The 17,839-nt window shown below is 33.2% G+C and overlaps 1 protein-coding gene across 7 annotated transcripts in view; it reads right to left on the bottom strand.

The window, feature by feature from the left end:
- The window catches only part of LOC118195621 (protein still life, isoform SIF type 1-like), a 749,226-nt gene that overhangs the window by 255,246 nt on the left and 476,141 nt on the right, over positions 1–17,839 (bottom strand). For all 7 annotated transcript variants that reach the window (XM_085813741.1, XM_085813746.1, XM_085813743.1 and 4 more), the window contains one exon: positions 8,188–8,295. In XM_085813741.1, the coding sequence (XP_085669867.1) occupies positions 8,188–8,295 (108 nt within the window). The remainder of the gene's footprint in view (positions 1–8,187; positions 8,296–17,839) is intronic.

Below are 17,839 nucleotides of genomic sequence, written 5' to 3'. Positions count from 1 at the left end.
TTTAAACATAAGCGGATAATAATATAAAATTAGGCAAAGTTACATAAATAACACAAACTGTTTAGTATACTCATTAAAATATTGCATTACGTAAATGCAGTAGAGTTAATATTTTGGAGATCGTTGCAATTGAAATTTTGCATTTTTTTATAAGTAGATAAACGAATGGGATTTGATTTTGCCAATATATTGGGAGTCTGATTCTTGTTGTGTGAGGATATTTGTTACAGGTCAGACTGTACTGAGCTCACATCTTTCAGTCCAAAGTTCATGGTCTCAGCTCAGTAAGTTAGGTGATTTGAAGTATTATGGAAATTGATAATGTTGCGCAGAGTCTATTGGGGTGTATCCTAGAAAATGCTCTTTCCGCTTTTTCGTCTTCGGTCCTAAAGTGTGATTTGTCATAGGTACAGTCCTAGAGCACTGACCTTCTGATGTACTTTAAAGATTTTTGGATATAGTAGGTGGCGTAGCATTATTTCACCCTTCTTGAAACTCGTGGCTTACCTGTTAGTTTAGGATTTGTTGTAGTTGCGATTTTGGAAGTCTGAAGTTGAGGAACCCGCCTTCTTGGGAAACAGCTGCTGTTTTTGCCAGATTGTCGGCGGTATCGAAGCCAACATTGCCGCTGTGCCCTTCGACCTAAGTTATGAATATTTTAGTATTGAAATCTTTAGAGCTTTGATTAATTTCATGGGCCAGGTGTGAAGGGTTGTCTGGATTTCAGATGGAGTGTATGGCTGCTTGGCTGTCTGAGTTAATGGATATTTTGGAGAAATTATTTACTGATGGAATGTTGATGGCAGATTTTATTGCTGAGAGTTCTGCTTGATGTATGCTATTGAAGTTATTTAAGTACCCTTTCCATTTTATTTCAGAGTCCAGATGTCGTCGCATTGGAAAGAATGCTGCACATCGGACTTTTCCTTCGATTTTTGATCCATGAGTGAAGCTTCAATTCGTTTCTTTGTAAGGTGTATTTTAATTTTAGAAATGTTATTTTTAATTGTGAAACCCTTTCCTTTCAATTCTTGTTTCTCATTCACAACTCCCTAACAGAATGTGGTTTTAGAATCGCGTTGAATGAATGAGTTAGAAGAAGTATTTAAAGGAAGTTCAACTTACTTCGAGAGAGAGAGTGCTTAAGAGTACTTAGTGTCGCATGTTTGCCTTCTGGCTGCTTCGTTTTTGAATCTACTACGTTCGGCTGTATTGCACGTGCTTGTTGGGAATCGCCGACTTAGTTTAATTTAACGGCCAACTACGTTAGGTATTTGTGTCTAGCTTCGGCTGAGTTTAGTTAGTTTAGTATTAGATTAGTTTCTTATTTTTTTAAGTGTGGTGGAGGCTTTCTGTAAGCCCGAGAAGGGGAGATCTGTTATTATTCCTTTAAGTGAATAAAAGGGTATTTTAACCCTTCTCACGTCTATGTAGTAAATATTGGAACTCAGCGATAAGTCGCTACTTTGTTCACTAGGTTCCTTAACGTGATATTTAGACAGAGTATTGAGAAACATTGTATGTTTCTTGGGTCGATGTTCTTTTGAATTTTTATTTTGGTATGGGTAACCGCTGGATGCTTTTGTACAGAGGAGGGCGTTGTTCGTAATCATCTACGGAATAGATGCAATCATTGAAGCTGATGCGTTTTCTGAGTTGAAGGATTAGAGAGTAAATAGCATCATCAACTTCTTGAAGATGTAGTCGCAAAATGCCTGCCAAGACACTGAGGGATGAGACAGAGGTGGTACAAAAGCCCCGCGTGATGTTTAGCATAAACTGCCTCTGTATGGATGTTAGCAATTTATTTTTTCTTTCCGTCATCGGCAGGGCACATATCGCAGCTCCATATGCGACGAGCTTTGTGATGACGGTTTTTATATAGGATCTTAGTGATGTGAGGATTCCGTTCCTAGCTTAAATACTTGATGTTGGAAACATGCATTGCAAATCCTATCAACGATAAACTGTTCAGATGGAATTCGAAGGTTATTAAGAGATTATCTAAGCAACAGATCGCTGCATTACACCTCCAACACTGGAATTTAAACGTACACGATCACTAGAGGATGCCCACAAGGGTCATGTTTAGGACCAGTCATTTGGAAACTAATCGTGAATGAAGCGCTTAAAATGTATGACAACGTCCCTCTTACGCATGCCCAGGCCTATCTCGACGATTTCTCGTTAATAACGTACGGTACAAGCTGCAGGGATATAGTGGAAAACTTAAACAATTAGCATTGTTCAAAGAATTGGAGGACAAATTTCAGCTGAAAATATCGATACAAAAATGCAAAGCACTTTACATTCCCAAACCGGGAGCTTCGTTCAGAAATCCTAGATACCCAATAATACGGATATCTCATGGTGTGGTGTGGTGTGGTGTATTTAATTATGGCAAAGCACACGAGGGCTATCTGCCTAAGGGTAGGGATGCCTTCGAGGAGGACTTTCTAAGGGAAACTGGCTCGTATACACGTTACACAAGGGAAAAACCACGAAAACGCCCATGCAGCCAGCCCGTTCGCGGGATTCGAACCTCGGAACGAACTACCAGTGTTCAGCGACTTTACCACTCGGCCGCTGGTGGGCCCGGATGTCTCATGAGAAAATAAAAATGGATATACCTTATCTTGGCGTCATTATAGATAACTGACTCTCCTGGAATCAACACATAAAATATATCAGAGACAAGATTATAATCCTATGCAACTATCAGAAATTCAAGGCAGCTAGTAACAGGGGGATGTCTCCAAAATTACAAAATGTATGGTACCACACAGTAACAGAAAAAATTCTACTACATGGCGTTTTAGCTTGGACCAAAAACCTCAATACACATGCCCAAAGGCAATTACTTTCTGTACAAAGATGTTTTCGCCTGGAAATCACAAAGGCATATCGAACGGGCCCCACAAGCGCTTTAAATGTTACAGCAGGCATTCGACCGATCACCATTACAACAGAACAACAGGCAACAAAAGTTAAAGTAGCACGACTGCACCAAACCAGCACATTCAATAATACGATGTACCATTCAACAGATTACGAAGAACACAAGCACAATTTAGACCTACTTCCAAACCATCTCTAAGCAGAAATCCAAATAGTGAATTCTTCAATAGACCATTTTCCGATTCGAATCTACTATAAGAACGGGTTAAAAACTAAAATGAGTGTCGGAAGTGCCTTCTGTGTCTACAGAATTCATTTGCTCTTTAAAACATGGCATGCAAAGTTTAACAGCACAAATTCTGCATTCCAAGCAGAACTGTTAGCCATCAGAGAAGCTGTGAAATTTGCCAGGAAACAACAAGAAACAAGCGTTATAATTTGCCTCAAGCCTACAGGCAATAATCGGGGACTGAGCCTCTCGCCACTAGTAAGGGTCATTGAACACTTGCTATCCTTTTTCCCCAAAACCCGTCCCAAGCTTCATTGGACATGCGCCCATGTGGGCACATTGGGCAATGAAGCAGCCGACAAACTTGGCAAGAGAGAGTGCAAATGGATAACGTACCCCAGCCGCCTCTCTGCAAATTCCAATATCACATTTTTAAATCAAGACTGGAACGGGACTTTATGTCCCTGTGGAAAACTAATTGGACGCAAGAGCTAACAGGCAGGAAAATATTTAACTTCCTCCCGGTACCCTCAAAGGAATTAAAGACTACAGGCAGAGCAATGACATATTTCCTGACGGCACATGGCCCTTTTAAAGCCTGTTTCGCTTCGGATTGCACCACACAGATTCATGCATAGGTGGCTCAACAGGTAGCATCGATCACTATCTGTTCGAGTGCGAAATCATCAAAGACCCTAAATTCTCGGCCGTATACAGCTGAAAATACCCAGGTATAGCTGAAACAAATTCAAAATGGAAAGCTACTACGAAACTTACAACTCTCATAGACTACCAGGCAATCAAATGCGAAAATCTAAAAGCAATCTAAAAAAATCATTCAGCACAGTCAAAGTCTTGACAGGGTTTCTTTAATAACCATAGGTCACAAATACCCATCTTCCGAAGTAATTTTATAAATTCCGCTACAAATTCTAATATTCTATAGAGATTTTTGGCTAGGCTTAGCGATAGTACAATGCTCCACCAACTGACTACAAATGCTGATATTCTTAAGTGGTACAGCAACTCAATTGGTGTAAGTAAGTAAATTAAATCCTTGCATTCTGCGAAGATTCTGTCCAATTCGGCGAGTGCAAATCTTTATATCCTGGAGATGTTCTATAAAGCTGAATTTTTGATCGAGCAGTTACCCAAGATATTTTAAATGATTTGAGGTTTTTAGTTTTACTTGTTTCTAATTTTATTGAGAGTTGTTTTGCAATTTTCTGTCCCGGCTTATGAATGGTCATTACTTGCGATTTGGGGATTGAGATTTCTAAATTATGTCTCTTGTAGTAATTCTGGAATATATAAACTATTTCTTGGCAATGTTGTTGAAGAACTTTTTGTGTTCGTTCGCTGATCACGAAGACGCCATCGTCTGCAAATGCTGTAATTTTGGCGAAGTTAGGCCACTTGCTGGTATATAGTATCATTGAACATGATGTTCGAGAGATCTGCGCTTCTACAGGCTTCCTGGGGATATCCATGGGGACATCCTGGGAACATGGACATGAGATAGACAAACTTAAAATTATTGATGTGTTGATATAAAATTGTTAATGCACAAAACTACTAAGTCCATTTCATAGAGGTTTTTTCCTGTGTAAAATAAAATTACGTCCACATAAAGCCAAATATGATACGAGAATATAATATAATTTAAATAAATACTTATTATGTTATTGTTCATGAACTTGGTATGCGGATTTTATGACCCATGCGATTTAGGGAATATAAGGCAAATGCATAATAAATAGTAGTTACACATTTTTAGAACATTCAGATAAAGAATTAAAAAATGCAATTGTTTTGGAATAAAGGTTTTGGGCAACAGCGTATTATTTGAAATGAGAAATATTGTCTGCTACATTTAAATTCTATCTTCTCTCAAAATATCGTTTGTAAAGAAGCTGTAGGTGTTTCTTCGCTTTTCGAAGAGAATATTCTTATTCCGTTAATCAAAAACAATGTGAAATGCATGGTATTAAACTTTCTAAATGCTACCCGAAAAACGTATATTCTGTTTCATTCTGTATTCCTCAAAATAAATCATCGTTAGCAAGAGAATTTCCGACGACGCAGAAATCAGTTTCAAAATCTTTATATACATCTGTAACATTAATAACTAAAATAATAAACGAAAATTTACAGTATAAAAACTAAAAAACATAACGTATATATCAGCTTTTGTCGAGGCATGTCGCTGAACGCAAAACAATTTGCAGAATCCTGTATAAAAACTATTCAGCACGCAAAAAGCGATCAGCATGGGTTTACCTAAATGACAGCAATTTTTACTATCGAAAAAAATGGGAAAATGTATAAAGCTGGCTCCATCTATGAAAAGAATGTTTCAATAAGTGTGTAGAGACATTTATTGGGAAGGAAAAGACTTGAAAAATCAGCAACGATCTCCCCGGGAATCGAACCACAGACCTCTCGAATACGCACCGAGCATGCAGACCATTACACTACGAAGGCACGCTAAGAAGGAGGGAGAAATACCTTATAACCTGAGTAATACTGGCTAAATAAATTGCGTTGTCCCATTCACTCCAAATCCACGTACCAATAGAAACACAACAATATCAACGTTGTAGAGACATTAGGGATTTTGGAAGCAGAAAAGATGAAAAATATTCAACGGCTTTGCCGGGACTCGAAACACGGACCTATCGAATACGCGCCCAGCGTGCAGACCAGTACAGTACGAAGACACGCTAAGAGGGCGGGAGAAATACCTTATAAGTGATTTATGATTGTCGCAGAATTCTCTTACTATGAGAAATTAAAAATACGAAAAAAAAATCTGAAAGGTTTCAGATTTTAAATTACGTCCAAAGGGACGTTTCTTTTAACGTTTTGTATGTTACCTTTATTATTAAATATCATGTTCTTCGCACTTAAACCATAAATTTCAGTTCAAGAGCAATGTCGCAAAATAATTTGAAAATGAGTCTATCTTTAGAATTTCCGATACACAGTTCCGCGCGCTGGAGATACAAAAAGTTTTTTTTTTTTTTTTTTTTTTTTCCCGTATAGTATTACCATTACTCGCTTTGAAATCCTTGAGTTTGTTAATATAAAATTCGTTAAAGTTTTACAAAATATGAAATCGATCATAAAACAAATTCCAAATTTCAAATTTGGTCTTCCACATGCCTATATTAGGATTACGTAGGTGGATTACGTCATTCAAAATTCAATGTACTGTTGCTTTATCACAATGCGAGAAATATCGATACATTTATGCGGAATTTTCATTATTTAATTCCTTCAAATATAATGCAGGACTCTAACATTTGGTGGCAGCAGTTTGAAAAGTGAAACAGACATTTATAGTGATTCAATGCAAAATCGCAAAACGAAAACAATTGTCCTTCAGGGACAAAGTCCCTTTGGACTAATATTCGAAGTCTCTATCTACAGACTACTGTGCTTTTGGTCTCTTGAGCAGAGCTCTGTCTAAGTTCAAACCTACCACTATTGATAGACTATGTAAAACATTGGAACAGGAATGGAAATTAATACTACTGGGAGTTTTATTAAAAGTCCTCCTAGCACGGAAATCACGATGCAGAGTTGTGTCCAGAAAAAAAAGCCATCTGATCGAACATTTAAAACAAATACTCTTTACATTTTAAACACTAATTAAACGGCTTCCAGATCGTTCTAAAAATGTGTAAACGCTCTCTGTATTACAAATTTGGATGCTGGTTTCATTAATGTTACTTTCTTAATTATGGTTTTTCATTAATACTAACATACCTTTCGTCATTAGAACTATTATAAAATCTCTCCTGTCTTTGCTCGCACGACAGTTGGAACGCGTTTAAAGAACAAGTAAATTCGAGCTCACAGTAGGAGCTAGTTGATGTTCATAGAACAAGTCATTCAAAATTCAAGAATAATGACATTTTAAAATCCTTTTTAGGTATAGTAAAATGTATTAAGTCTTCAAGGAAGGCTTGGAACAAATAATAACCTTCTTCATTTCCCCCTTTATTTTTTTATCCTTTTATTATTTTATGTGACAGTTGATTTTTATTTCCACTTCCACAATTTTTACGAAACTCTTGATAGATAATATTTCATTTGTTCCACTGTAGTTTGCGCTTTAGTGTAATAGGAAAGATAATCCTATTATACTAAGTAATATGTGAATACTTACAAATAAAAAGGATTTTATATAGGGATATAGCCAAGTTGATCAGTATTTGGTTTATTGTGTCTGTCAAGTAATATTTTTTATAGATTACTCTGCGGCTGAAATCTATCTATTTTTTTTCGTTTCACGTACAGGCATCAGTTTAGGATCACAATATGCTCTAATGTTTGACTACATGAGGCTTGTGTTGGTTTTAGCGTTATACCAAAATTTTAACCTACTATTTACCTTTTAAAATAGTTTTCTTCTTTTTAAACTCTAAATTTGCAATGTCAGTTTGTATACTTTAATTTGAGGGCAGCCACATTCGTAATTTTGCTACATTCCTAATTTACAAATGTAATTCCTCAGATAAACTTAACAGTGTCGCCTTTATTTCGTATCTGTCTCCACTCAATATGCTATTTTATATTCACATCTGTAGAAACATAAGCGTACAAAAGGCTTTTAGCAAAGCAAATTTCTTTTACAGCAATTAATAATTTTTAAATTATAGTTATCGTTCTTTCATTATGTCTATTTTATGTATATGTATTAAGAGGAGTATAAATTTCTATTGAACTAATACAGCTGTAGCGCGTGAGCATATCCAGTCAGCTTTATATTTATACGCTTTACAGAATTCTTTATCAACTTCGAAAGAGCTTCTGTTTAATGATACGAATGCCTGCCCATATCTAGTTTTATTATTAACAGATTTATTGTTATTTTATATTACTTCACCTATAACCCCTTCCGTTTGACAGAATAATTCCTATTCGTAACGATGAATTGCTTATAACAAATATTATTATTTTTATTTCATCTTCAGTTATGAAACATAACAGTCAGTTATCTGCATTGTTTACCCAATTTGTTTTCAACAAATGTCAAAAAGAAACCAACTCACTTGCGTTTGCAAAAGCCCGACTTCCCTCGGGCTCGTCATGGGACTGCAGCGCCTGTTCTTCTTTCCTCACTTCTTCCAGCTCCACGTGCACCTCACGCATTAACGCAACTGAATGGGAGAAGCAGAACCCAAAAGAAACAAATAAACAAGCATAATGTACAAGGATAGAAAGGAAAAGAACAAAAGAACACAAGTCATTGGGTGAACAGTAAAATATAGTGCTCCTTTCCTATGCAAAGGCTGTCATAAAAACGCATTATCTAATCGTTCTGCCGTATGTGTTAGGAAGCCATGGACTAATGGGCAGCTATAAGACGCAGATAATTCCAGTAGTTTGTTTGCCTATTTCCTAATATTTCAGTTCATTCTGAGAAAGGGAAAGTGATGTTTTCTAACTTAAAACTCGATAATACATAAGGCGTATTATAAACTACATTAATCAAGTTAACTGTTACATTTAAAGGTGTATTTAATTATGGCAAAGCACACGAGGGCTATCTGCCTAAAGGGAGGGATGCCTTTCGTGGAGGACTTTCTAAGGGAAACTGGCTCGTATACACGTTACACATGGGGAAAACCACGAAAACGCCCATGCAGCCAGCCCGTTCGCGGGATTCGAACCTCAGACCGAACTACTAGTGTTCAGCGTCTTTACCGCTCGGCCGCTGGTGGGCTACATTTAAAGGAAAAAAACTGTTTTTCGTTGTTTGAGTGATAAATTTCCTAAATTAAATGTTAAATTATTTATTTATTTTATACAAGAAAAAGTAAAAAAAAAAAATTAACATTCCTTTCAAAGAAGAATAAGAAGGAAAAAAAAAAAAAAAAAAAAGGGGGAATGAAAACACGCCGACAGGTTTTAACATAATCCCCGGCACGATTAGTGAAGGGCTTCAGATATCTGCAAGCAAGCAATCCTTTCTCATTTAATGTGTTGCCACTGAAACATCCGCTTTTTTATCTCCTTTCCACTACTGAACGATTTTGACGTAGAATGCTTTCTTTAAGCGCCCCACAGCCAAATTTGTTGTATATATCTATCTACTTATATAATATATATATATATATTATATTAAGTAATTAACAATACAATAATAAATAAAATACAACGAATTAAAAATATCTGCACAGATACGATAGATCTACAACGCGAAATTTTGCTCCTTATTAAAATTCTCAAAAATAATCTAATACCTAATCAATTTATTAACCATTGCCTTAAAAGAGCAGGCAATAAATACTCACTCTAAATCATTTAACTGATAGGGATATGATAACTTGTTCCTAAACCTGAGAAGGCGGTATAAGTTGGATGACTATCAGTTGAAGGATTTGTACATAGTGTAATTACAAAGCTGTATATAATGTAACAAGCTAATTGTCTTCAAACTTATGCTGTTACTAAAAGAATGAGCCTATTTCATAATCTTTAGTCTGTCAAATAGCTCTTTGACAGTGAAAATTCCTTTTTTCCTTTTCTTAATTTCTTCCTCCTTACGACACGACAATTAGCCAGAAATTAATTTATTTTCATTCACTAGTATATTCAAAAATTTTAACAGACAGTTTCACTCAAATAAGAACTCCACAACATACGCCCCTCAAGCATTCCTAGTCACTCCCTCTCCCATAAATTACTTCACACAAGTTTCGCCAATTGAAATAATTCAAAGCCCCCGCCGCCGATAAAGAATTTCGGAAACACAAGCCTTATGAGTAAGACACGAAAAAAACTCTTTGCCCACTTCCCACTAGAAAGAACGTAAGTTAATTAATGCTTTATCTGGCCTTTTATATCTTCATGTACATTCCCTTTTCTTATTATATATATTTTAAATTTAAATTTTTTTTGATTTGTTTTTGCAAAGATTGCATTATATTTCTTATATTTCGTAATTTTCTAATCTTTATTTTAATTACTTTGAGTTCTATTTCATAATGCCAATTTCCAATGCTTAATTTTTTACAAATAGTTTTGAATTAAAATGCATAAACACGATGGTGTCGGGGGACAATTGCTCAAGTAATTTATCAATTTTACTGCATAAATTGCTTTTCACTCAAAATTGAATTAGCGAAAATGCTTAATCAGAATGAGTTCTTTAGTGCTCTGCATTGGTTCTTGATCTCTTCAATTCACGGAAATATTTGGCCTTACTTAAATTGCCAGTTTGGCATCGCCTTATTACTTGAGTAAAGGACGAAACACCTTCGTATTTATTTCTTAATTATTGTTCATTGAACGGAAGTTGGTTTGTTTCCCTTGAAAATTCAACTAATTTCCGATCAATGGCAATGATTAATTGCTTTTAATTTAATTTCTTTTTGGAATTGAAATTTTGTTATTCATGATTTAATTCAAGTCAAGGTTAAATATTTTTAACAATTTACATTCAAGTTACTTTAAAACAATTTTCGGAATTAAGCTTACTAACTATAGATTCTATATATGTATATACATATTAATTTGTTTACTAAAGAAATATATATATATATATATAGATATATACATATCTCTCTCTCTCTATATATATATATATATACAGGGTGATTCTAAATTGTTTTTACAAATTAAGAGAGGTGATAGTCCTCATGCAGATAAGCAATAATTACCATAGAACGTAGGGTCGGTCGCATTCTACTCTGAGAGGCAGAAAAGAAGAATATTAGAATTCCAATCTGAACTTACTACAATGTTGGGAAAGCGAATGAACAAGACCAAAAGTTGCGTAATCAGTTTAGTGGAAAACTCACAGAGAGCGCACAAAACAGATCAAATCGAAAACTTGGCGTTTGAGTGTTAATTCGAACTCAGAATTTGATGGTAAACACTTAACTGCACGTCTTCGGTTCGCAAGGTCTCAACTTCGCAAACGATTGCAACAAGTTAATTATCTAATCAAGGGCTTAATATCATCTGAACTAAAAAACTATTTGAATAAAAAAACTGCTATCTTGATAGCAGTTTTTCCCCTTCGCCAACTTCTATCCTGTACTCCTATCCTGCATTTGCTGTGCTGGGTTCATTCTACATGAAGCACCCTTCTACGACACACGAAGTTCTGACAGCCGGAATACAGCATGAACTTTTCATGCTAATCTAGGCATACAGTTGAAGTTGGAGTATTCAGTCCTTGATTAGCTAATTAACGTGCTGCAATCGTTTGCGAGGTTGAGACCTTGCGATTAAAGATGTGCATTTGAGTGTTTGCCATCAAAGTTTGAGCTCGAATTAACACTCTAACGCCAAGTTTTCGGTTTTATCCGTTTTGTACACTCTTTTTGTACATCTTTTTCTCTATTTCTCACTGAACGGATTGCTAAACTTTTGGTCTCACTCATTCGCTCTCCCAACACTGTTGTAAGTTCCGGTTGAAATTCTAATACTCCTCTTTTCTGTCTCTCACAGTGGAATATGACCCTATCTTCTATGGTAATTATTGCTCATCTGGATGAGTACTATCACCCCTCTTAATTTGTAAAAACTATTTAGAATCATCCTGTATATATATATATATATATATATATATACTATATGTGTGTGTGTGTTTCAATTATGACTGATTTTGTAGATAACGATGACTGAAATACACAGATGCATAAATACATAGTTTCAGTCAAATTTAGCCGTCGTGCCGACTGAACACATTTTATTTCTGTACGAAATAGCTCTTGCGAAGTGGTTATGATTATAATTACGAGTAATACATGGCACTGCTGATTTTTCATGTTGCCGGCTTCAAAAATAAGCTAATGATGCTACAACATTTAAAATTATCGCATATTCAGTTTAAAATAAATATATGCAGAAAACAAAAAACCAGCAGCACACTGGCAAACTGCAAGACAAATGGGGCAAAAATGTTAAAACCAAAAATTAAATTGGAAGAACGCAAATGAATTCGGTTTTGAATTGTTTTTCACTTTATAGTTTTTCTTTTATTAATAAATAAGATATATATTTGTGGGGGGAGTGTCTAAGATCAAAAGAATTTAACTAAAATTTTTGACTTTAATTTCAAATAATCACTTACCTCTTCTTTTAAATTTAGATATTTTCCCTTTCCATTGTAAAAAGAGTAACTGCTTATATTAAACCACTGTAAACTTCATCCATTCAAAATTAATCTTTGTCAGATGTTTCCTGCGTAAAACTAATGACATAGGCCCTTGTATAAAGTATCAAACAAAAAGAATTATACACTTCCAAAAACCAAAACGTTTAACAACTAATACAGATAAAGCTGAAACAAAACTAAAATATTTTGAATCGATTTTTCATCTTAAACATATCGATTGTCTCTCTCTCGCTTTTATCCTTTCAATGTGCTGATTGTGTTGCTATTTTAGTTTCTCAGTTATCTTGCTTGCTTTGTTAAAATTCATTTAGGTGCACTTTTAGCGTCAGTTCGTCTATATCTCTATCAAAAACGCGATGCCAATAATAAAAGAAATGCACAAAGAAATAAAGCAAATTCTACCACTTTTTAAAACATAGTTCATGTTTGTACTTTACATTTCTGCCTTCCAAATTACTAAAGTTTATAGAAATTTTCAATTTTTCTCTTTAATAACTAAATGTTATCATAAATTGTTCTCCGGCCTAAATTATGATAGCTATGCTAGTTCATAATTTTAAAGGAAATTTTATGATCTTCCCCTTTCGTTATAAATGCATACAAGATGAAGCACTATATTTCAAAGGGTAGTAACAAAATTTCACAATCGAATTTAAAACAAACTATACACATTCATTAATTTAAAGTTTGAAAAATTAAACAACCGAAACTAAATAAGAATGCATGGCATGAACACAATGCTGAGGCAACAAAAGAATTTAAACATAACACACAAGAAAATATGTTGCTCTAAGCAAATTGAACTCAGTGTGCTTTACAAGAAACTTCATGACGAAAAAATTCATATTAGCAACAGCGATTGTATTCCTTTAAGATCCAGTTCAGTAAGTTATCATTTTCATGACACACTACGATTCTTTTGTCAATGTGTAAATATTTTGTTTATATTTAATTTAAAAAATTACAACTTTTATTGCATACTTATACTCTTTTTTTTAAGGAAGCGGTATTCTTTTCTCATTTGATTAGGAGCATCAAATGAGCATAAAATTATATAGCAGTTAATATAGATTGTTTTTGCTGCCAGCGGCTATTTTTGTCACCTGGGTACCACTTATCTAATGGTTACTTAGCTGTTAATAGCGTAGGTTTTAAAATTCTTTCTCATAAGATTTAGTTAGTAAGCTGTTTCAGGAACAGGAAATACCTTGGTTAATGTGTAAATACTGGTTACTATGGTTAACTATTTACTAATCTGTTTACTATTTACAGATTGCACATGATTCTTTAGCACGCAAAAGTATTTTGCCTTTCGTAATTTTTCGTTGCGTAATTATAATTACTCGCTATTAAATACCTTTAAAGAAATTTATTTGAGATTTTTACTGCTTTCATTCTTCAAATAATACGCCCGATGAAAACAAAAGGTACTCCAATCAATTCAAGGAAGTATTCATTACAATGTCCTTGTGCACGCAATTCAGTGACATATATGTATTCGATAATAAGTCTTTTATTTATTGAGTAACAGGACATGTCCCCACGGCGCGTTCATTTAAAATGAAATAATATAACAACAATACTTTCCCTATTTTTCCTATTTGGCGTTTCACAGCTCATTTTAAGTATAAGATTTTATGCTTTTTATCTTTTATTTCCTAGTGACTAATATTTAAACTAATAGATCTATCGTAATTGTTTAGTTAAAAGTTGTTTCAACTATAAATTAAAATCTGCATACCAAGATCAAGTTACAATTTCTTTTTAATTTGATTTTAACGTTTTGAAACTTTAACGGCACACTCTTACACACATTCGACCATAATCTGAAATTTTTAGATGGGATTGTTTGTTTGAAATCCTTCAGATATCGTTACATTTCTGTATAGTTATATATTCAGTTTATATTAATTATATAGTCAGTATATGTAGTTATATATTCTGTATACTTATAAATTCAGTTTTAAATTCTGTAATAGCAAAATTTCAGATACAATATGAAAGCCCTAAGCAGACATCTAGTTAAAAGGATAGAAACGCAGACATATAATTAAATAATTAATTAATTATATACATAATTGTAAGTCTGAACATTAATGAATCAGAAATATCAGAAATTCAGTGTTCTGACAAATCTCTTGTAGGCATTTGACCACGCAAATGTGACACAGAGGACAATATGCACATGAACGTTTGCTCATATCGAGCAGCTCTAATCTTATCCGAATTCACTTGCTCCTCTTTCCACAACAAAGTTTTGATAAATATAATAACTGTGGTATTTGTTCTACGTTTTTGAGTGAAATTTTAGGAGCTTATTATTAATAAAAGCACATTAATTTTCTGGTGTCGCTTAACAGAGTTCAGAAGACACAAGACAACGTAGAAGGAATATCCTATAGTTCAGAAGACGCAAGGAAACATAGAAAGAAAATTTAATATTATAAATGGCGGCAGATCACTAGAAGAAGATGTTTTTGGTAGAAATCTGCGGTATAAAAAATAATTATGTTTCAATGACATAACAGTGACCCACGCCGCAAATGTCAAATTTTTTGAATGAAAGGGGAACGAACAGCGTTTTAATTACTTATTTGAGATTATTATTAACACAAATTTCTAAATTAGCAAGGATTTGAATTGTTTTAAGTGCAATAAAAATTGCTTTTGCTTTCATTAAATGAATAAACTATTAACTAAGTATTCTTTAGTCACTTTCTTGAACATCTACGAACAATGACTACATTAAAATCTAAATGTTATTCTGTTTTTCATTTTAAAGTCTTTTCAATCAAGCTATAATAATAAAGCGAGTCTTTATTTGAAGACAAGTATTTGCTACTCCCTCTTCCCGTTTTTGGTTTAATGTGAATAGCTAAAAAAGGCCTAAAACTAGAATTAGTTAGTAAAGTGATATTTATATTATGTTAATAAATCAAAAAACCTTTCGCTGGCTGAGCATGGGCTGAGGGCTGATCGACAGAAATATACTAATTTCACATTTTATTTATTACACATATACTCTGTTGTAGAAACATATATGCAATTATAAAAATTTTAAGTTATAGTCCAGGAACTCATTATTATCGTATATGCCTTGCTTTAATTTTGAGCTTTGCTTTTAACTGTATTCATACGGTAATGTTTATTTAAATATTATCAGTCCACATTTCATCACTGTATATTCTGCCACAATTTGTGTTTTTGTAATAGATGATATCTTTGTAAACTTATAACTTCAAAAATGTTAGTACCTTTATAATAGTTGTACCTGTGTATTAAATATTTTGTTTCTTTCCGCGCATGCAAACAATGTACTGCACAGAATTGAGTTGCTTGAACAAAATACCTGTCCTCCCTCCCAGCTAAACCTCTTAACGTTAATTGACCGAAATTGTACCATCTTTAGGTGTACATATTTAGTTTGAATCCCAAGGCAGACCTGGTGGGTATGGTACAAGTGTAAAGTTAATGAACAATTCCAATATTGGAGCTTTTGGCAGAAAAGCTAACTAAACCAATGAATGCTGCCCCATTTTAAATGTGTGTGTATGGGGGGGGGGAGTTGTAAGTATCCAGCCATTGAAACAATAATAATAATTTCTAAACGTTTACTTGTCTTCTCACACAATATATCTCGCTCACACGGTTTTTACGGGTACAAATAGCTTTTGCAGCAGAGAGTATTTTATTATAATAAACTGTAAAATATTACGATCACAGTGTTCCACTGTAAATTAAAAGTACTCCCATATATTACATTCACAAAGTGTATTTCACAGTTTAATAAAAAAATTTTTACATAATTTTTATCTCAGATGGAAAAGTGAAAACTGCTTTCGATGTGGAGTATTATTTCTTAAAATATGTACTAACGTCTATTTATAATTCGTTGTTTTAATAGTAAATTAAGAGAAATTTTTATTGATTAAACAGGCATGGCTTCAAAGATATGTTTTAAAGTATCATATTAAGGTATGTTTTCTAAAATATTTCTTCGATTAATGTTTACTAAAGACTAAATGACATATCTAAGGTTAAACAGATGGAAGTTTTAAACCTATGAGTAATTCTTAGCTTCCAGATAATATTTATCATTTCTAAAATATTCAATATTAATTTTTGAAAACATATATTATAAAGATTTTAAATTTAAAATGCTAGTAAATGATGTGCAGATTACAACGAATGCCTATAAATACTTACAACAGAATATAATTTTACATTATTAGCGGCTAGATTTAAGAAACCACATAAGCTTTTCAATTGACTTGTTAATTATTTGAAGACATAAAGGCGACATTAAATGAATACGAAAAAAATCTATTCAAAGGGCTGATTTATAGACCATTATTACTTTAAAACGTACATAAATGCCTACTTTCACGTTTTTATAGCAATAATATTTTACAAAACAACTATAACTATCTAAAGTGTAAAGTATTTCTAAAATTATTTTTCAATTTTGTATAAAACTAAAGGCTTTTTATGCAAAATGATTTTTACTATTTAACATTTTGAACAGCTGAATTTAAGAACACTTCCTTTAAATCTTCCATTATTCAGCTTTCAAATTAAAAATACTATTAAAGGATATCTAGTTATTAATGAATCTCTAAAAAATTTTAGTGCCTGAAAATTCTTCATATTGTGACTAGAAACTGAAAAAACATACCAACTTTCAGATACTTTCTTCAATTTTTTTCTTTATTAGTGAATATAAAGAATTCAAAATCGAAATTTTAAATGCTTAAGTGCTGAATCATTTTAGTTATATACTAAAAGCATATTAATGGTATAATATGCAAACAATATGCATATTAATGGAAAATAATATGTATATTATGCTGAAAATATACATATTAATATAGAATATATTAATGGTAATATGCTAATAATTAAAATTCTAGAACAGAAATGAAATGATCTCGGTATGTTAGAAGAGGTATATGCTTAAATCAAAAATACACTAATGAGAAAAATAAAGTCGAAACAGCATTCAAAATTTTTTGAAGTGCACTGATTGGTTTACTTCACTAGTAACCTTTATAATCAACATGTCACTTCATCATTTGTTTATCAGTAACGTGTGATTACTTTAATATATACCTAAATGTCATTTTTTACTTATTTTAGATTAAGTTAATCTAACTAAAGGCCGCGAATGAGGGACATTTTATGTTAGCTGCGCAGTTTTCTTTTGAATAAGCAGAAAATGTACTTCGAATAAATTCATAACATATTTGAAAGTATTTAAATTTTAAATCAAAGAAACATTTTGCAGCAACGAAGCGTAGTATTCAGCTTTTGTATTCCAATTTTCCTATTATATTTTACTAAGTAATAAAATAAATTATTTATTCCTATCATTACATTTGCATCACTTGTTTAAATTATTGTTAAATACATTCTACAAAAATATGATTGGAGTTTCATTACAATACCACGACAGAAAGACATAGGATATAGATTTTCATAGCATTGCTTTGAAGCACTGAAATATTGATTTCATGTTACGGCTTGAGCAAGTATTGATATGTGTAAGGTTTTGTGTCGTTGTATGCATTACTTGG

This window comes from Stegodyphus dumicola, chromosome 3, assembly GCF_044657685.1.
Source record: "Stegodyphus dumicola isolate Sdum_Otavi_A_Nest chromosome 3, ASM4465768v1".
Taxonomy (NCBI): Eukaryota; Metazoa; Arthropoda; class Arachnida; order Araneae; family Eresidae; genus Stegodyphus; species Stegodyphus dumicola.
The sequence above is the reverse complement of the archived record's forward strand: the minus strand, read 5'-3'. Positions and strand labels throughout refer to the sequence as shown.